Source organism: Polyergus mexicanus, unplaced genomic scaffold (genome assembly GCF_030449975.1).
Source record: "Polyergus mexicanus isolate NDT 795.1 unplaced genomic scaffold, iyPolMexi1.0 SCAF_24, whole genome shotgun sequence".
In the NCBI taxonomy this organism is placed as follows: Eukaryota; Metazoa; Arthropoda; class Insecta; order Hymenoptera; family Formicidae; genus Polyergus; species Polyergus mexicanus.
Genome location: NW_027223344.1, coordinates 895,693 through 918,241, shown reverse-complemented (window position 1 = coordinate 918,241; position 22,549 = coordinate 895,693). Strand labels below are relative to the sequence as shown.

The window sequence follows — 22,549 nt, the reverse complement described above, 5'->3', positions numbered from 1 at the left end:
AAGCGCAAAGGCAGAGAGTGATTCCAATCTCGAATATCAGAATTAATTCTATCAAGATTAATCGACATAAATACATTATCTTCATTTATTATCGACATATCTTCATGATACGACATACATATTTTTTATTTAAAGAAACTATCTTTATACATTATATATAAATTCCTCCCAAGACTTAACTAAATCAATTAATTAATTTATATAAAATAATTTATAAAAAAAATAAATAAATATGAGTAAAAAGAATAAATTAATTTATATAATTAAAATAAATTAAAACATGGCTTATTATAATTTAATAATATTTTACATGAAAGAATTATGTGTGTACATGCCTTTTGGCTTTTTATTAGAAAATTAGTGACAAGATAATCAAATGGTCGCGAGTCAAGAAAAGCATATTTCGATTTGAGCAGCACGTGGCCAAATCTTCCGAGAGGCATAGCTAGGGCAGTCTTACGGTTTTCTGTATTAGGTATCGTTGATTTCTTGCAGAGAGACGGTTCTCGGTACTTCCAGACAGTCCGACACTTGGTAAAGTTTACGAAGAAAGTCGAGTTCCTCGAGACGTTTTCGCTCGAGTGGCCGAAGAGCGAGTGACCTCAAGGATCTGTACGAGATCTCTTCCTTGTACGCAGGTAGAATCATAGCGATACGCGATCGAAAAGATCGTTTGACTGCGATATACCGCGGGTGGAAGCAACGAAATGCATCTCGAATAAGAATCGAAAGTCAAATAACGTCTCAAGTTGGTCTTTTTTTTTTCAAAAGTTTTTGAATGTTTTAGCAGCAGTTTTCTTTGCATCCATCAATAATTCTATAATTTCTGATAGTTTAAAGATAAAGTATGCCATATATCGACGGGATTAAAAATAGGAAATATAGTTAAAGGTATCGGAATTATTGATAAAATGTAATAAAAATTATAGAACTCTTTGAGAATATAGGATTTCATAGTTTCGAAAAAATATAATATATTTAGTTCATAATTTATAGAAATAATACTTTCAAAATCTGAGAAACCACGAATTTTTTTTTTTTAACTGTAGAATTATTGCAAATATAAATAGAACTGTTGCTTTTGATTTTTGATAATAAAACGTCAATTAGGAACAAACAAGATTTTATATAGTTATCAGATCGATGACGAAAGAAGTGATCGGAACGGTCTCCTTCTCTCTCTTTCGAATCATGATTACAATCCTTCTCGTGATTGTGTGTATGTCATTAATAATTTATTTTTATACGAACATATTTATCAATAAAAAATTTAATATAAAGTCGTAATTATAAAAAGATGAAAACTTCAAGAATAGATGGATTTTTCGATATTTTTTTTTTTTTATCCGGAAAAGTGCTTTTTTCGACGAAGTATAAAAAACCAACTATAGTTTTATCGAATAAATCGCGTCTAAAATTAGACGCCCTGTATAAATTCTAGCAAATCATTCGTCGAAGTAATAATAATATTGTTCTCGTTGAGGCTCCATCGCAAAACCAGGCGGTGGCTATTTTCGAGAGCGACTCCGTTCGCGAGGTTTCAACGACACACTGTAAATCGGATACTGGTTAAACCTACTCCTATTTTAAACCGTGACAGTAATATAAACTTTCGAAACAAATACGGATTCGTAAAACGGCGTTTTCGAAAAACGGATATGATTTTACGTTCTTTTTACAAACTTTTCTCGATCCTGATATTGAACGTCATTATATTAGACAACGACAATCTAGAAACGTTCTTGGTGCATGTAACTAAATAAAGAGAAAAAAAACAGCTTATTTAGAAGAAGAAAACGAAATTTATACAAATATCCAATGTAAATCTATAAAAAAAAAAAAAAAAAAAAAAAACCTTTGAATAAGCAATTTATGGTTCAGCGAATATATACATAAATATAATAATTCATAGATTAAATAATTATTGATTACCGTTAAATATAAATATTAAAAAAAAAACATACGTCTGTTCTTTTAGTTTCAACAAGTAACGGGATGCAGGTTGAAGTTATTGGTGATCAATTATCGCGGAATCGCGAATTTGGCGAGTGTGGTAGAACAACGCGCGACGATGCTTATGCATGTACGTGCAAAGATTCGAGAAATAATCGAGATGTTCTCGTTCGCGCGACAAGAATCGACGACGAGAGAGCAGATACAGCCGGCTGCGACTACCGGGTGCGATCCTAATTGGACGAGATCGAGGGAGGATAGAGCGTACGTTCGGTCTAATTATCGATCAAAGCGAAATGCTCGTCCGCGCAGATGTAATAGTAGCCGAGCGTGGAACGCGGGTGAGGTGAATCGGACTAATTGGATGTACGATTCGAAATCTTGTATGCGCAGCCGGACGAAAACGTTTTCTCAAGTAAAACAACGCGACTTAAAGGAAAACGAAGAGAGAGAGAAAAACGTTTACTAAGAGACCGGAGGAAGCTGGTCTCATGCATCTCGTTGCATCGAAGATGAAGATCTCCGCGTGAATGCAAATCGATGAAATGGAAGATAAAACAGAAATAGATTTCGCAAGCAATTGCGCAATTTTTCGCACGAATGATTTAATTATATCGGTGTTCGTTAATTAGTTACATCGTATATGTACCATATGTGGATGGTCCATTGATCTATCGTTTGTTAGATTTTGATCTATTAATAGTCTTCAATAACTTTTTTTTTTAATTTACTTAATTATTTAATTTATCTCGCGAACTTTCTTTTTTGCAGATAAATGCAAAAGGCAGTTTGTAAAAGCACGAAATTTAATTAAATTAAATCACGACGAAATAACATAACATTAAGGTATCGAGCGAGTCGAATATATTATTATAATACAATTTGCAAAACCTTTAATATAATTCTGAAAATAATTATTTATTTTAATTAATAATTATCGATTAGTCAATCTAAAAAAAAAAAAAAAAAAAAAAACAGGAAAAAATGATCATCTAAGGCTAAAGAATTAAAACTCAAATGGCACGAATACATGTGCTGGGAACTTTGTATCTTTCTCGCAATATATAGCTACGAGCTATCATAACTTAACTATCCACGCATTCTACCTTCTCGATTATGTGCGAACGTACTGGAAAGAAAGGGATATATACAGGGTGTCCGACATGTAAGTAGCCAAACGAAAAGTGAAGATAGATCAGGTTAACCTGAAGCGAAAAGTCTTATACCATTTTGCTAAATTCGCAATAATTATTATGTTATTAATTAAAATGTCTGAGCCAATGAGCGCGTGGGAAGCGGTAGGCCGGAATCGATAGAAACGTAAAATGGATTACTTGTTTATGTCTTTTTGTTAGCGTCGGAAATATCAGCTGAGCGAGAGAGGCGGAGTCACGCAGCGAGCCGAAAAATAATTATCACGCATCGAGTGACGAGCGATGTCACCGCGCCGAAAAATAATTATCACGCATCGAGTGACGAGCGATGTCACCGCGCCGAAAAATAATTATCCTCTCAAATTATTTTTTCGATGGCAAGACAATGATGCCCTACCATTTCCACACCACCTTGCAGTAGATAACTATGCATACGAGAGAGAACGACAGCTCGAATTTTTATATTAAATATTGAGAGTCGGCGCGATGACATCGATCGTCACTCGATGCGTGACAATTATTTTTCGGAGCGGTGTAACCGCGCCGAAAAATAATTATTATCTCGAATTGTTTTTCCGATGGCAAGACAATGATGCCCTACCATTTCCACACCACCTTGCAGTAGATAACTATGCATACGAGAGAGAACGACAGCTCGAATTTTTATATTAAATATTGAGAGTCGGCGCGATGACATCGATCGTCACTCGATGCGTGACAATTATTTTTCGGAGCGGTGTAACCGCGCCGAAAAATAATTATTATCTCGAATTGTTTTTCCGATGGCAAGACAATGATGCCCTACCATTTCCACACCACCTTGCAGTAGATAACTATGCATACGAGAGAGAACGACAGCTCGAATTTTTATATTAAATATTGAGAGTCGGCGCGATGACATCGATCGTCACTCGATGCGTGACAATTATTTTTCGGAGCGGTGTAACCGCGCCGAAAAATAATTATTATCTCGAATTGTTTTTCCGATGGCAAGACAATGATGCCCTACCATTTCCACACCACCTTGCAGTAGATAACTATGCATACGAGAGAGAACGACAGCTCGAATTTTTATATTAAATATTGAGAGTCGGCGCGATGACATCGATCGTCACTCGATGCGTGACAATTATTTTTCGGAGCGGTGTAACCGCGCCGAAAAATAATTATTATCTCGAATTGTTTTTCCGATGGCAAGACAATGATGCCCTACCATTTCCACACCACCTTGCAGTAGATAACTATGCATACGAGAGAGAACGACACTTCGAATTTTAATATTAAATATTGAGAGTCGGCGCGGTGACGTCGATCGTCACTCGATGCGTGACAATTATTTTTCGGAGCGGTGTAACCGCGCCGAAAAATAATTATTATCTCGAATTGTTTTTCCGATGGCAAGACAATGATGCCCTACCATTTCCACACCACCTTGCAGTAGATAACTATGCATACGAGAGAGAACGACAGTTCGAATTTTAATATTAAATATTGAGAGTCGGCGCGATGACGTCGATCGTCACTCGATGCGTGACAATTATTTTTCGGAGCGGTGTAACCGCGCCGAAAAATAATTATTATCTCGAATTGTTTTTCCGATGGCAAGACAATGATGCCCTACCATTTCCACACCACCTTGCAGTAGATAACTATGCATACGAGAGAGAACGACACTTCGAATTTTAATATTAAATATTGAGAGTCGGCGCGGTGACGTCGATCGTCACTCGATGCGTGACAATTATTTTTCGGAGCGGTGTAACCGCGCCGAAAAATAATTATTATCTCGAATTGTTTTTCCGATGGCAAGACAATGATGCCCTACCATTTCCACACCACCTTGCAGTAGATAACTATGCATACGAGAGAGAACGACACTTCGAATTTTAATATTAAATATTGAGAGTCGGCGCGGTGACGTCGATCGTCACTCGATGCGTGACAATTATTTTTCGGAGCGGTGTAACCGCGCCGAAAAATAATTATTATCTCGAATTGTTTTTCCGATGGCAAGACAATGATGCCCTACCATTTCCACACCACCTTGCAGTAGATAACTATGCATACGAGAGAGAACGACAGCTCGAATTTTTATATTAAATATTGAGAGTCGGCGCGATGACATCGATCGTCACTCGATGCGTGACAATTATTTTTCGGAGCGGTGTAACCGCGCCGAAAAATAATTATTATCTCGAATTGTTTTTCCGATGGCAAGACAATGATGCCCTACCATTTCCACACCACCTTGCAGTAGATAACTATGCATACGAGAGAGAACGACAGCTCGAATTTTTATATTAAATATTGAGAGTCGGCGCGATGACATCGATCGTCACTCGATGCGTGACAATTATTTTTCGGAGCGGTGTAACCGCGCCGAAAAATAATTATTATCTCGAATTGTTTTTCCGATGGCAAGACAATGATGCCCTACCATTTCCACACCACCTTGCAGTAGATAACTATGCATACGAGAGAGAACGACAGCTCGAATTTTTATATTAAATATTGAGAGTCGGCGCGATGACATCGATCGTCACTCGATGCGTGACAATTATTTTTCGGAGCGGTGTAACCGCGCCGAAAAATAATTATTATCTCGAATTGTTTTTCCGATGGCAAGACAATGATGCCCTACCATTTCCACACCACCTTGCAGTAGATAACTATGCATACGAGAGAGAACGACAGCTCGAATTTTTATATTAAATATTGAGAGTCGGCGCGATGACATCGATCGTCACTCGATGCGTGACAATTATTTTTCGGAGCGGTGTAACCGCGCCGAAAAATAATTATTATCTCGAATTGTTTTTCCGATGGCAAGACAATGATGCCCTACCATTTCCACACCACCTTGCAGTAGATAACTATGCATACGAGAGAGAACGACACTTCGAATTTTAATATTAAATATTGAGAGTCGGCGCGGTGACGTCGATCGTCACTCGATGCGTGACAATTATTTTTCGGAGCGGTGTAACCGCGCCGAAAAATAATTATTATCTCGAATTGTTTTTCCGATGGCAAGACAATGATGCCCTACCATTTCCACACCACCTTGCAGTAGATAACTATGCATACGAGAGAGAACGACAGTTCGAATTTTAATATTAAATATTGAGAGTCGGCGCGATGACGTCGATCGTCACTCGATGCGTGACAATTATTTTTCGGAGCGGTGTAACCGCGCCGAAAAATAATTATTATCTCGAATTGTTTTTCCGATGGCAAGACAATGATGCCCTACCATTTCCACACCACCTTGCAGTAGATAACTATGCATACGAGAGAGAACGACACTTCGAATTTTAATATTAAATATTGAGAGTCGGCGCGGTGACGTCGATCGTCACTCGATGCGTGACAATTATTTTTCGGAGCGGTGTAACCGCGCCGAAAAATAATTATTATCTCGAATTGTTTTTCCGATGGCAAGACAATGATGCCCTACCATTTCCACACCACCTTGCAGTAGATAACTATGCATACGAGAGAGAACGACACTTCGAATTTTAATATTAAATATTGAGAGTCGGCGCGGTGACGTCGATCGTCACTCGATGCGTGACAATTATTTTTCGGAGCGGTGTAACCGCGCCGAAAAATAATTATTATCTCGAATTGTTTTTCCGATGGCAAGACAATGATGCCCTACCATTTCCACACCACCTTGCAGTAGATAACTATGCATACGAGAGAGAACGACAGTTCGAATTTTAATATTAAATATTGAGAGTCGGCGCGATGACGTCGATCGTCACTCGATGCGTGACAATTATTTTTCGGAGCGGTGTAACCGCGCCGAAAAATAATTATTATCTCGAATTGTTTTTCCGATGGCAAGACAATGATGCCCTACCATTTCCACACCACCTTGCAGTAGATAACTATGCATACGAGAGAGAACGACACTTCGAATTTTAATATTAAATATTGAGAGTCGGCGCGGTGACGTCGATCGTCACTCGATGCGTGACAATTATTTTTAGGAGCGGTGTAACCGCGCCGAAAAATAATTATTATCTCGAATTGTTTTTCCGATGGCAAGACAATGATGCCCTACCATTTCCACACCACCTTGCAGTAGATAACTATGCATACCAGAAAGAGAACGACGGTTCGAATTTTAATATTAAATATTGAGAGTCGGCGCGGTGACGTCGATCATCACTCGATGCGTGACAATTATTTTTCGGCGCGGTTGCACCGCGTCGAAAAATAATTATTCTTTGGAATTGTTTTTTCGATGGCAAGACAGTGATGCCCTACCATTTCCACTCCACCTTGCGGTAGATAGCTTGGTGCGCTTTTTTATAGTAATTTCCGCTGTAGGCCTAATCCACTCTCAATATTTAATGTAAAAATTCGAATTTACATTAGCGCTTTCGACTCACGCAAGTGTTTAGGAGCGGCGCGAAATATTACATCGGGCGCGAGTGCGGGATAATATTTTTTAATCCCCTTGCTTTTATCGAAGAACTTTATGAATCCAGGCGATGTACTTTAAACGCGGTCCCCCCGCCGGACTTTACGCAATGTTTCGTTCCCGAATTTATAAAGTAAGTGTTAATATGAATACCAAAGAGCAGCCGGAGGTCTCTTAGATAAAAAGCACGAATTTATGATAGTAATCGGATTCGTCGGAGATTTTTTTCCGGACGACGTATGAATAGTTATTAAATAGGTATTAAGATAGAACTCTGCTAATCGACTCGCGTATCATTTCTTCAGTTAAAAAAAACCATATAATTATATAATTTATTCTAAAAAATAAGATCTTATATTATTTAAAAAAAATTTAGTTCATTTAATTACGAGTCGTTTGATTCAATAATATCATCGCTAACATTAGACAATTTCTTAACAAACAAAACCGTATGCAATTTATGAACACGATTTAGGACTCTTTCTATTCCTATGTATATAATTAATGACATAAACTAGGTGTAATAAATCATGACTGATCAGTGTGCAACGTCACGTGCAGCAATTGCCAAACATCGAAATGTAGTAGGGTCAACGACAGAGTGGGTGTATTGGCACTGACTAAAAATAGCGCGTTCTCTGTATCAAGTTTGTCGGTTACTTCTCGAGATTAAGAAGCTATACTGATGCTAAAGAAAGATAGAATATGGGTCAACTGATTCACAGGACAATGTGGAGAACGTGAGATGAAAACATTTTATATTTATATCTCTCAACGCCTTTAATCAGCTTATAGGATGACTAAAAATATCATAATTTAGATCAAAATACTTTATTAATCCTAAATAACGCAACAGATACCAATAATCTTTATATATACCATAAAAAAACCATTAGATTAATTTTTACTTTACTTAATACTAAAAAATAAAGAGCAAAAAAATGTTAACAATATTAATAAAATTATTTAAATTTCTAATTTATTAAATTATAAATTTTTAATAATTTAAAATTATTAATTATTTTTCTTAATTAATTATTTTTATTAATTTATAAATTATTTAAAAATTAATATATATATACTATATATACACACTATAATTCATATTTTATAATTTATTGACCTTTATATCTACCGTGCAAAAATTGATATGATTTCGTTAAATTGATATGCATCGTCATGTATTGTGTAATTCAATTTTTGATCCTTAAATAAAAGGTTACGAAATTGTATAATTAGTATTTGGAATTTCAAAATCTTAATTCTTAATAGCCATTGTTTAGTTCGTCGTATTAGTTCGTCATCGGTCAAAGCTAAAATAATCCCGATAAATAATAATCTTTGTTACCTTTATCGTCGAAGTGGATTATGTTGCATCTATCATCCGCTGCGATATCGCATTTATAAACTGCGCCTCCTCGATAGACGCCAGCTTGCGCAGTTTCGGCTTCTGGTGCGCCCACGATCGCCCTGAAAAAAATAAACAGGACGCTGTCAGCGAAATCGAAAACGTCAAGGAAAAAAAGTTCGTCTTACAATCAGACCAATCAGGCGCAATTATGTCATAAAAACAATTGTCTCTGATAAATGATTGCTTCCGCGTTGAGTATCATTCGTATCGATTTAACGATACTCGATAAGCACATACATATGTAATACGTTCGTATTTCTGAAATTAAGGTCAACAGTCGTGGACTATATTTCGATCAATGGCATAAAATCTGACAGTAAGATCTAGCTAATGGATGATGAATTATATTCGACGAATAGCTCTCGCTGTCAAAATCTTAGGCGGCTGTCAGTAGCCATTAAGACATCGAAAACTTCCAATTACATTCTGAATTAGGCAATAATATATTCGACGAATCATCATTCGACTACATTTGCTTTTCGTATAATTTTTTTTTCTCTTCCGTAGAGAAAGCATTACAATCTGGATTATTCCCGGCCTCGCAATCTCATATCGCTAATAGATTCTCTTACAATGCTTTGCTTGCTATATCGAACCTCCTTAATCCTTCCCGCTTTATTATTATCTCTTTGTTATCTGTATCAATTGTTATTTGATCACAAGGGAGAAAAAGATCAAAATTTATTGATTTTTTTTTATCATATAATTTTTTACACAAAATAATATATCCCTAATTAATTGAAATATACACGGAAAAAAATGCTGTTGTTTCAATTAAAGTCAACCGTGACGTCGACAACAGCATTTTTTCCCGTCTACGGTGTTATTTTAAGCACACATTTATAATGTATTTTCAAGTAAACACAAGCGGCAACGAAATCAATAAGGAATAATAGCGAGAAATTAAAGATATGAATGATGAGCTATAGAATTGCAGACATTAACTCGTAATTCATTTCCGGAGGAAAGATTGTAACGTGTCGTGATTACTTGAAGAGACACTCTCCGAGATATTTTCTCGTGCGAAATAACTTTATTAATTTTAATAACTTTATTAATTTTTTTAACATTTTTTTTTAAACGCGATTAATATTAATGGCAGTAGCCTCGGCATTAAATAGCTCGATTAAACGCGGAAGAAATGCGGCGAAATAACGACGATCCGATATCTTCAATTACTTTAATTCTACGACTACTTCGCGTGTACTAAATTGGCTATTATCGTTATTAAACGAAAGACTGCTTTCGCCTCTCCCACAAATTCGGTGGGATCGTATTAGAATAATTGGAAACAGATATCCGAAGTCTAATTTATTATCCGCTGGCAATTTATTGTCTTCGTGCGCGAGAATCGATTCGATAATGCAGCCCAGAGAGGCGAAAATAAAAGATGCGATGTGACCGGGGGCATTAAACAACTCGCTCCGACAATACGAAAAGGATGGTGTAAGACAATCGATCGTGTAATTATCTCCGAAAGGCGTGTCAGCCTTGGGCGAAATCCAAGAGAGTATCGGCATTACTTTGACCTATCGATGAGGCAATTAATTTCACTCGGGGAAAATCCAACGAGAATATTCGTATTACGATTTCTTACTTAAAAATTTTTCTTTTCCTTATTTCCGGATATTTATTTACATGTGAACCGTTGTTTAAATAAAATTTTATGTTAAATATTAAGTACAATATATTTCAAAAAAAAGAAAGATTCTAAAAATCGAACAAAGTATGCACTAAAACCGGAATTGTTAAAAAAAAATTGTTCTATTTTGGATGAAACGCAGAAAATATGTGTAAAGACTTATTTAAGTTGGATTAATTTTCGATTGCATCTTAAATTCTTCCGCGATATTTTTGAAAAGCAAACGGTTCGAAAAATATTAATGGGAAAAGCTTTTTGGATATTGCTACTTCGTGACAAATGGCATGACTGATGACGTGGCTTTTATCGTCTAACATTGTGTCAGACGATTGCGGAATATTAGCTTGACACGGAAAAGGGTAAAAGCTTTCTTCTCACTCAACGGATATTATCTCATCATAATTACGCGATATAGCATCCATATAGGTATCGTTGTTGATCTTGAGATATCATATTTTATAATTGTATAATTATAATTATATATATTTTATAATTATATTTAATATGTAATTATTAAATATATCGATAAATAATCAAATTTTGTTGTGCCATTAAAAGGCGATATATTCTTTAAACTGTAGAATATCGAATAAGGTGATTGTCTTCAGAGCAATCGAATAGACGATAATCCATGTACGTGATTTGACTTTGATCCAGTGACCTAGCTTCGCAACGTCGCTAATTTAAAGTCTATTAACATCTAAATACGCTCAATGGATGATAACCAACAACTTCGGCCATCGTTCCTCATCTAATTTTTCTAATCTACGTTAAGGAATTTTATCGGCGATTATTTATACCATATCAATTAATATTATTTAAATTTGACCTACAACTGTATACTTTTAAATAGGCATTGATAATAATCAATCATCATTTAAGTAACACATCAAAATTATGCCGCAATTTGACATTTACATAATAAAATTGATTTAATTACTCAGATATTGCATATGCAATTATTCGAGCAATTATTCGCTAACGAAAATGATCAGGCTAAATTCCGTGTCGTAGGTTTTCACCTCGAAACACATAGAAACGCTATCTATAATAATATCTATGGAGTAACCTTGGCACACATCGACTTCTATGTTGGTGCAGCGCGCGTAGGTAAGCGCCATACGCACATATGCATACACGTAGAAAGAGACGAGCCGATTATGCTGCTTATGTAAACAATTCATAAGCGCGACATGTTTTTGAAGTTGCATATCACAATATCAATAAAAACGAACGAAAGGGCCAATAAATTGGTAAAATTTATCAAGTTACATTTAAATTGAAATTTATGCTTGAAAAATAAAAATAAATAAAATTTTTCCACTTTTTCTACCAGTCTATACCATGATTGTCGCAGCATGTGCGCGTTATTGTAACTACGTAATAACGAAATAACAGAAACAGGTTTTCCCTTCACAAGACTAAGCCAAGATAATGTACAAATGTTTAATTAGATGCCTTTGCGCTGAAATCAACTAGATTAATAACTAGATGCGATAAATAATGATATAATACGCGCGTGGAAAATGACTATGAAACTCGTTTCCCTCTAATACAATACATTGTGCAAGAACAAAAAAATATCATAATAACAATGGGACGATATCGTATCATCCTTGCCGCGGATATTTTCTTAAATATCGCGAATTGAACAAGCAAGATAGAAGCTAAAAACGTCATCAAAAAAAGGATTTTAAATTTTATCGATCACACGTTGAGAAATATAAAAATCATTGTTCGATCACTTTACGTAATCATTATCGAATTAATCAACATTTTGAAAATAAATTTTATTTATGTTTTCAATAATTTACAAATTTTTTCCAAATTCTAACATAATACGTCACATTATTATTATAATCGTAAAATTCAGAAAAATTTCAGTACACTTGTATAATTGCTACGGACAGACGGTTCCGTGCTACTTTAGCGAGCGTGGGTCGAACCTGACGAGATCTTAGGATCTCGCCCACTCTACTTTTTTTGCATTCGTGAGAAACTACGATCATCGATATGTCACACATGCACGTGAACGGGAGTGCAGGGGCGAACCGGTCCCGCAGGATACGGAATCGTCAGCCTGTGTCGTCGGGAATTCTCGCGGTTCAGGAATATCAATGTAGGTTTCAGGTGAGCCAATCAAGTGAATAGGTGCGATCAGTGGGCGATCGTGATGGCCTGAGTCAGATTACATGAATATAAGCAATCTGACTGTCTCGAAGAGAAAGTCAAGATTCATTGGTTTTAGTGTCGTTCTATTACAGAATTTTTTTTTTTTTTTCGGTATATGCAAATACTCTACATTTACATATGCTAATAATTATCTCTGTAGGCTGATATGAGTTTTTTTTTTTTAATTTTCAGTAACTGCTTCATTTTTGTAGGAAAAAGATATTAATTGAAAAGGAAAAAAATGATCGTTAATTTAATCCGATTTACTTTATTAGAATATTAATGACATAATATTATATATATATATATATATATTATTTATGATATATATATGATATGATATGATTATTTATGATATATATTATTTATGATATATTTATGATATATATATATTATTAATGATATAATATTATATATATATATATATATATATATATATATATAATATTATGTTACATTTAAAGGGGTTACCGTTTAATTCATCATTAGTCACAAGAAATTATCTAACATGGTAAAACTGAGCTTATGATCAACCACGTTGAGATCACCAGCTCCGAAAATAGTTCTGCAGCTGCGATCGTCTCGCTATGCACCTGCGGTCTCTCGATGTTTATCGCCACGCAAATATTTTTTAACGACACAGAAATTCGATGAGCTGACGATTTTCAAGGCCTCGCCCATAAAATGGAGAACGTCTATTCAATCATGTATAACCGAGTTATACAGGATAAAACGGATAAAAAGAACGCGAAATACAATATATTGTGTTCAGAACGCGACTTCAGTTTCTTGTATATTGATAGACGCAATGACGGCAGTTGCAGAAATACATATTTCTACGCATTTTATACGCTCTATTTACGTCTATTATAGTTACCGTTACTTTACGATATAGAAAGATTAATTAACTATTATTAAGGAATAAATATCGCCTTTACGGAACATACGCGTATTTAAAGTTTAGAAAGCACCAGTGGATCTTTTGTCTTTCTGGATCACAATATATTTTTCATTTTTTCAGAGCTGCTCGTTACTAATTATTATGCCATGGTATACAAACAAGTCGAACGAAATAACATAATGGAGTAACTCGATAATTCCCGTATCGTATGTAATACTTTGCGAGATGCAGCGCGTGCAACGTTACACCGGCTATTTTGCATAACTTTCCTGGCGAACCTCGAAATCTGCATAGGCCGCGCAAACTCGCTCTTTTAAAACATCGTATTTATCCATCGCGCATGAATTAGAGAGTGACTTGTCGTCGTCGTCGTCGTCAGGTGGAATTCGAATCTCACGGCCGGCGAATATATCTCTCGGTGTATATATTTTTTATCCGTCGCTTTGTATCGCCTTATTAAAACACGGATCATATACGAGCATTCGTAATCCCGTATTTGGCAAAATCGGGACAGCTCTGAGTACAGCGCCGTACTTGGTGAATTGCTCAATACCACATCGTTCACGTGAATCTCATGCTCTTTGATCTCTGAAAAATGTCCTTCTCTTTTGAAAGCGAGTCATATACGTACGTCGTACGTGCAACGTGACGAATGTTGTACGTAGGTACACACCTTCTATGAGGGTATCGTGAGTGAAATCGCGGCGAAGAGTACCGGTATATGAAAGGCCCGCGAGATAGGTATTGTCATGCCGCGAGCACGGAGCGACGTTATTGTCCGTAAAAGGCAGAAGGTTATTTTTTTCAAAAAAGATCGAGGAGAACGCGTGTATTTTACGTGTACGAATCTTTTTAACCTTTTATCTACATGAATTTCTTTTCATACGCAAGAACGTATTTTTTTACGTTCAAATCACAAATGAATTATTTATAATTTACAGATGCGCATCAGCAAGGAATTTACAAGAGAATCCATTCTTCAATATTACGGATAATCTATCTTTGAATCAGTAATTACTTTAAATATTTTCCAAGTCTTTTCTCTCTCTTTTTCTCTTCTGAATTTTAAAGAAAAAAAAAGGGAATTTTATCTAATATATTTGACTATTCTCTATAAAAGATTTATACCCTATATATGGTATGACGCACTAAATAGTTAAGTAATAAATCTTAATTAAATTACTTCACCAACTTGATAATTATATCATTTTTGGATAATCAGAAATCTATTTTAAAATGTTTCTTTTTTTTTCAAAAAAATTTTGATTTCGATTGATCTTAATAAAACAAATCGTCTTCTCATGTAACCACGTGCTATTACGCGATATATCATGTTGCACCGAACGTGCATTTGACTAGATAATAACTTCCGTTACAACTATTTCAGTGAAATGGAGATTCGTGTACGAGCATAAAGAATGATGATTGTAATGCAACCTTGGGTTTCAAGCCGGAAATCACGTAACGCTTAAAGTTCCTTTCCTCTTTCAAAGGGAAGTGTCTCTTAAAAGTCACCGGAAAAAATAATACATGGGGCTCTCGTCTCTCTGTTCACAAAAAATGCCGATTATAAATTATTATGATTATTAAAATAATTAATACGTGCTTTATAATATCAATTTTTTAAATATAAATATTCCAAACTTCATTTTATCATTTACGAAATTTGCTAGTCTCTCATATAAATTAATTTAATAATTTCAATAATTATATATTTTCTTAAAGCACGATTAGAGATCCGATAAGATTTGTTTAAACGAAAAAAATCAAATGTCACCAACACTATAGATGCGTAATGTCTTTTTCGCGACATTATTACAGTTTTAAAAAAATTCAAATATTTTATAATCTTCTTTATACAACATTTTTACACAATCGAGTCTTATTTTCTTTTAAATGCATTTGAATGTTGAATATTTGACAGATTTATGGAATAAAATACCGTTCAACGAACTCACGGTTCAACTTCTCCAAGAGTATATGTTAATGAGCCAGCGCGTGCTAGGAAACTTAAACCAAGCGGAATTCTCTTTCCATACGATATTCACATGCAATGTGCCATGTTATTGCTGAAAATCAACGTAGAACTTACGTGGTATATCCGATCCGATCGTGATATTTCGCTTCGTTACGCATCCCTTCGTCGCGAGTATTCGCTTGTATATGTCAATATGTCATATTTTGCATTTTATTAATATCGTCCACCAAATTATTAACGTTATTAATAAATCATTGAATTATTAAAATAGTATCTGTCTGATTTATGTCTGACTGAGTATTGATAAATATTATATTGTAGTGAAAAAATATAATGTAATTTTGCTATAATTTTTTAGAACATTATATAGATATTTCATACGATATTTAATTAATCATATATATATATATATAATTTAAAATTAAAAAATATTATTTCACGCAATGAGAAAAGTCACATGTAAAAAAAAAAAAAAAAAAAAGATTTTAATTATATTTATAAACTTCTTTTCTATATTTAAAAAAAATTATTCAAACTCCAATTACGCAAGAGAATCTTTAAAGACGTCGTACGTAATGTCTGCGTCGAGGATACGCACGATCAGTCGATGACGTAAGAACGGAGGCGTATATCGACGTTGGGTCGCCGCTACTTTATAAGGAGCACCTCCTCACACTAATACCATTCGGCTATCTCAATGTAGGCAAACCTGTAATCAAACCATTCACAGCGAGATCATGCGTGTGCGTGAACCGCGTAATGGTGCCGCAATTCCACGGTAATGTGATCTACGATCGTCTGATTGATAATTTCACTCCCAACGTCGTGAATTTGTCACTTGTCGCACAAACACATTTTATCTTGCGTGTCACTTTAAGGAAAAGATTCGCATATTTTGAGCAACGCGTATCGTCTATAAATAAAATAGACGATATGTATTTAAATATTTTTTTACATAATTACAGATTTTTTTTGATTACGTAACTACGTATCGTAGTTTTGTAACATGAAATTATCAAGATAAAATATATAATCGTATGTAGAAACATCGAAATCTTTCTTTTAATTTCTTTTATGGCATAAATATATAATTATAATATTTATTAATCTATTTATTCCAACGTGATAATGCTGATAATAATATTTAATTTTTAAAACATTATTTAATTACTAAATTTAATTATTTTTTATATATATTATTTATATAAAGCTTTATTTAATTATTTCATTTTTAAGAAAATTATTGAATAAAGACAGCTTTGCCACACCATCATCGCGAGTAGAAAACGTCCTCTCTCACGATAATAAATTCGTTAGATTAAATCTCGATCACGAGCTATTATCGCGCGGAGTATATGGTAAATGTTCGTTGCTTGTAATTTGCATTTATCACCGTTCAAAGCAACTGAACTTTTAGAATTATTAAATTCTCAATTGAATTGAAGGTCATTTGCCCATTTATCACTTAATCGATGATATACTTGATAAAAGCAATATTTGGTTGTAAAAGATGATTTTTTAACTTTTTTTTGAGTAACAAAGACACGATGTGTATAAATCGACCTATAAGTGGAAGATCTTATGAAATATAAGTAAGTATCCCCTTGCATATATCGATCACATTATTCGAATATATGCAAAGCACTAGCTAATTTATGTTTCGCAATTCTTATAATTGAGAGCAGCTGTATTTACTTATTTATTCCGATGTTATCAAGTTTAACGCGGCTCGAATTCCATCGTAAAATATTTATGAATTATATTTAAGAGATTCTTGAAAATTCGATTAAATGATTAATGGAAAAAAAAGAATTAGAGATAATTTTTATTATTACATATGGAAGAATCTGAAAAGGATTGAAATCAGGGTTAAACGGCAATATCAAATGACCTTTAAATTTCATTAATTAATACGCAATAAATCATCGTTTCATTTTGGGTCACGATACAATTCTATTGACCGAATTCTATTGACACTATTGTTAACGCGATTGCGATTACGTAACTGCACTATTGCCGAGATTGCTTGGGCGTTTATCTGGTTTGTCGAGTACTCACTCGACGGAACATACAAGTCACATGCAAATTAATCTATCATCGAGAATGATTCGTCAAAAATTATATAGCGTGTATAGTGTGTGTATGTACGTACACATACATAATATATAGTCAGAGTGTCAAATAAGTATGTCATAAAATATAAATAAATTATTATGTCCATTATTTATTTTATAATTACGTAATTACAAAAATAATAAGACAACAAATCTCAATACATCGGAAAGTATCAAGAACCAGAAAACTTTAGGAAAACGTCCACTTTTTGGATTATGTAGTCGAGTGAAAGTTTTGCTCTGCAGGAACGGAAAAATGGAACCGCAACGGGAAGTATAAATCCTCCGAAGGAGACCTGCAAAATGTTTTTCCACAGTTTAGGCGGTCCGCTACGTGTTTTCTTCGTGACGAACTTCGACGAAGAAGGAAACATATGCCCCAAGGGCGGTTGGTTATAGAGAACAATGTAATTTTGAGGGAGTGACACGTTGACGTGCCGTGACCATATGGCGAGCAGAACTGACCGCGCGTGTGCTGTGCATCCGCATAAATTATTTCATCGAAAGAGAAACCATAAAATGGACAAGCGAAATTTTTAAAACGACATATTTTCCAACCTCGCAAATAAACAGAAATTTATTCTTCATATCATCGTTGCAAGAATAGAAGAGACACATTGACAACATTTCAGCATGTAATTAATATTCTCGATAATTTCAATTTATTTTAACTCTTTACGTGCTATTGAAACAGAGACGATGAAATTATGTGTAGAATAATTTTATCGTTGTTTTTTTTTTCCTTTAATCATACTATATTTTAATTTTTTTGACAGTTAAACCTTTTGCATTTGTCATATCGTATATTAATCAGATAGACACCCTAATCCCGGAGATGACAATCAAAATGATTTACTTAAGATTAGAATACCACGATTCTGTGTGGATAATTTTATTGCTTCTCTTGGTTGAGAAAAAAATATGATATTTATGATCTTTCGAAATTTACGTTGCATTTTCAGCGATGCAAAACCATTTATGCATAGCCACGTATCCATTACGTTATAACCGTATTTATTATTCGTGACATATTCGCTTGACTTTACAGGGTATACACGTGTAGTCACATTTGCGGATCCGACTGAATCATGAATCACTCTCGGTAGCGCAACGTGACAGCGACACACGATACTGCGTGACCGCCAATTCGAATTACTGCCAGCGATCGAATATCGTTCCCTGGAACACCCTGTATATTATACCTTATACCCGAGAACTATTCAAGTCGGGGGCTACGAATTTTATGCGTTACGGGATAATCCTCGCGTGCCGTCGCGATATAACTGTCCGTATTCCGTACGCGTGTATACGGGCGCCGTCTTGCACACGCGTGTTGCACGCGTGCAGGCAGGTAAAGGTAACAGGCCCCGAGGCCTCTGCATAATGACATGGTCCGAGCTTCGGGCACGTGCCTCACGCGATCCTCATTACCTCTCTTCTGCTTCTCTTTCTCTATATCTTTCTTATACCTTCTTCTTTTCTCTCAAATTCGCACGCTCGTTTCTTCTGTTGTCAATTTTCGATGACGAAAAAGATTAAACGACCATTCGCGATTCTATCGAGAATTCTCATCTTTCATTGTTGACGTTACAGCTTCAAATAAAAAATGAGAATTTGCTGCAGGAAATAATTATCGAAAGAGCAAACGATTTTATATCTTTTAAAAAAATCATATATTTATGATTATAATTAAAATAGTGTGAAATGTGGTTTAGAAATTTATAATTCCTTATTCTTTTGGGCTTTGGCTACTTCACGATGCAATAATGAAGAACAATTGTCACAGTATATCTATATCAATGTCTGACACTTACCACGAATTAATAATCATTTCTAAGATATAGTAGATGTGTGTGTTAAGGTGGGCGTTGAATAAAACATGACGAGCCATAGAAGGTAAATAGATGAAGACGATAAATTGATATATGTATATATTTAGAGCTGTTTGTAATTTTAATTTGCGTATGATATCGAATTAATTTATATTGTAAACTATAGTTGTCTGAAGATACTGACAATGAGATATCAAATATGATCATGATTTGTTGTGGAGAATTTTTTAAAAACAGACATGTTGTCTATTTTTTATCTTCATTATAAAAAAAAAATTCAGGATATATAAAATATACAATATATATATGCCATATATAGTTTACAATATAAATTATAAATTAATTCGATATCGTACGATAATATAAAGCGAGAAGTCAATAATGCCTTATATATAAACGCCCTATAAAATATCATTAATACTTTTTTATGCACGTTCCCCTATCCCGTGTTTTTATGACAGCAGCGATTTCGCGCGTTCCACAATTCATCCGAAAGGTTGTGACACTGGTGATCACTTCGAGAAAGCTGCTGCTTTAAATCTCCGCTTACAAGAGAGTCATAAGGAGAGTCCCGCATGATCATCGTATATCTTCACGGCTTTACTATGCTACAAACGACAAACTTTCGCGGCGTTATAAGTTGTACGTTATCGCACGTATTGGGATGCGACGCGATTCGACTACGAATAAATTGATTTTCGAGAGAAATACGAAAAAAAAGGAACACGACCGAATGACGCGTTCAATCGGTCCCGACTTTCATTTTACCAACCGGAAGCGGCGAGGAAATTGAATCCATCATTTCCTTCTCTGTCCCGACACGCGTCGTAAACACCGCACTTTTTATGCGAACGTAACGCTATGCGCGAACAAGGTTCGTTGAATGAACCGGCCTGTAACACGTATGTGAGAATCATCTTTGAAAAAAAAAAAAAAAAAATTGATCGCTATAATTTTGCTACAAGCGAAAAAATATAAAAATAATTATTTAATAGAGATAAAGAGAAGAATATCTGTATTTTGTCTCTTTAAATCATCATGCAAAATTACATGATATTTATGATTGTCTCGTAATATCAAAGCATCGTCTTGCACAGAACAATCTATGAAATGGAGTTGGTTGCGAATCGTCGTTTAAACCGCATGTACTTATCATATGGAAGCGGCCGATGATAAGAAGACTACGCTTTCCGGAATATCAACGGAGAAGCATTTTTGTGCGATAAGGACGCGCTTACAAAGGAGAATTAATTCCTCTTTCTATAGAAATGGTCGAGCGCGCGATATCCCCTCGTTGTGTTGCGATATATATGTCAATTAGCGATTTCAATCATCGAGACGAACAACAATGAGGAGCGAGCATCATTGATCCCGTTGTTTTGTACCGAATAGCGCATTACGATTATCGGTATGTTTACTTAGCTTTCCACACGTCACGTCATGAAATCATTCGCATGCATTTCGCCAGGCAATTTCAACGTCATCGCCGATATTATGATGCATTTTATACTAAGGTCAATCAGTTGTCGTGTATCGAGATGCTTCGAGAACAAGGCATCAAATTATCAAATTCTTTATTTAATTCTTAATTTATTAAAACAAATTTCATATATATATTTTATACACCTTTAAATATTATGACGTTCAAAAACAGTATATATATATATATTTTTTTTTTCTCTTAAAGTTTGTTCCGTTAATTAATTAAAATATTATTATTTGAATTTGTATTATAAACATTTTGCCTTGCGAGATATAAGCAATATTATAATATAAATTCTATACATAAATATCAAGTTTTTTTTTTAGGAAAACGATATAGTGACGTAATTTAAATGCATTATATAAAATTAATTCATAAATTAATTTATGATAATATTAAAGTAACTTATCATGCAGTTTCAATCTAGTAATTGGAGTAATCATCTATGCGTGAGTATTAATTTGATCGGTAATAAGTGATGTGTCAAAAATGACGGCCGATATCGCTATTCTTGATATTTTGCCTTGAACGCTCACGACTACGAGGCTTATCGATGATTCCGAGCGTTTGTTTGCCTCGACTTGGTGTCGTGAAATAATTTCTATATTTAGTACGCGGTCGCAAGAGCAGATTTCTACGTATATGACCGGCGAATTCGGGAAAACGGACGAGTCATCGAAACGTTTAAGAGAGACGGCGCGCATGATTCCATCTCTGCTATTTACTCGCCTCATTGTATATATATATATATATGTATATGCGAAATCGTGACTGCGTTCGCCTCTTAAAGACACGATCGTTGATGCGATCGCACAAATGAATCACACAATACGTGCTCTGCTATTTATGCTGACATTTATACATCTTACTTCGGGCTTCTTCCATAGTTTTCGCGATGCATCGAGCAATTGCGTATTAAATTTAAGCGACAATAAATTAGTCAACGAATTTTTTCGATACACGAGAAGATACTCGTTGAAAATAAGACGGAGAATAAACGTGAGAGTGTGTAAAGATTTAGCTGCTTGCAACTCTTTCTGATTGTGTAATGTAAAAAGGATTAGATACTTAATTTATATTTTTTTTTATTATATAATATATATAATATATATTTTTATTATATATAAATCGCACGAAGAGAGTTATCTCTCTCTTTCTTTCCCTTCTCGAATTTCAATTTCCTATAAGATTTACGTGGCAACTCTCATTCGCGCTGCATGCGAGCGTGATGGTAATCGCATTACATTTTTTTATGAATGGTAAACGAGACCCAGGATTACATGAATATATACAGGGTGTAACAGAGCGCCCGTATCAGCAGTTTTTCGAGGAAACAACGCATTTTCGTGAAAAATGTTTGCAAAAAAAAAAAACAAATAATTGTTTAAAAAAATATATTGTAAATAATTTTCTTAAAAACAATTTTTTTTTTATACTAATTGATTTATCTCATTATTCTGTACATAAAAATATTACG

General features: G+C 34.6%; 2 protein-coding genes across 8 annotated transcripts in view; one reads left to right on the top strand and one right to left on the bottom strand.

Annotated features, from left to right (window-relative positions):
• Wdr79 (WD repeat domain 79) overlaps positions 1-22,549 on the top strand; it is a 73,646-nt gene that overhangs the window by 42,457 nt on the left and 8,640 nt on the right. The gene's annotated exons all lie outside the window — the stretch shown is intronic.
• Positions 1-22,549, bottom strand: part of LOC138942932 (integrin alpha-PS2-like) — a 200,563-nt gene that overhangs the window by 173,849 nt on the left and 4,165 nt on the right. For all 7 annotated transcript variants that reach the window (XM_070313428.1, XM_070313435.1, XM_070313430.1 and 4 more), the window contains exon 2: positions 8,888-9,009. In XM_070313428.1, the coding sequence (XP_070169529.1) occupies positions 8,888-9,009 (122 nt within the window). The remainder of the gene's footprint in view (positions 1-8,887; positions 9,010-22,549) is intronic.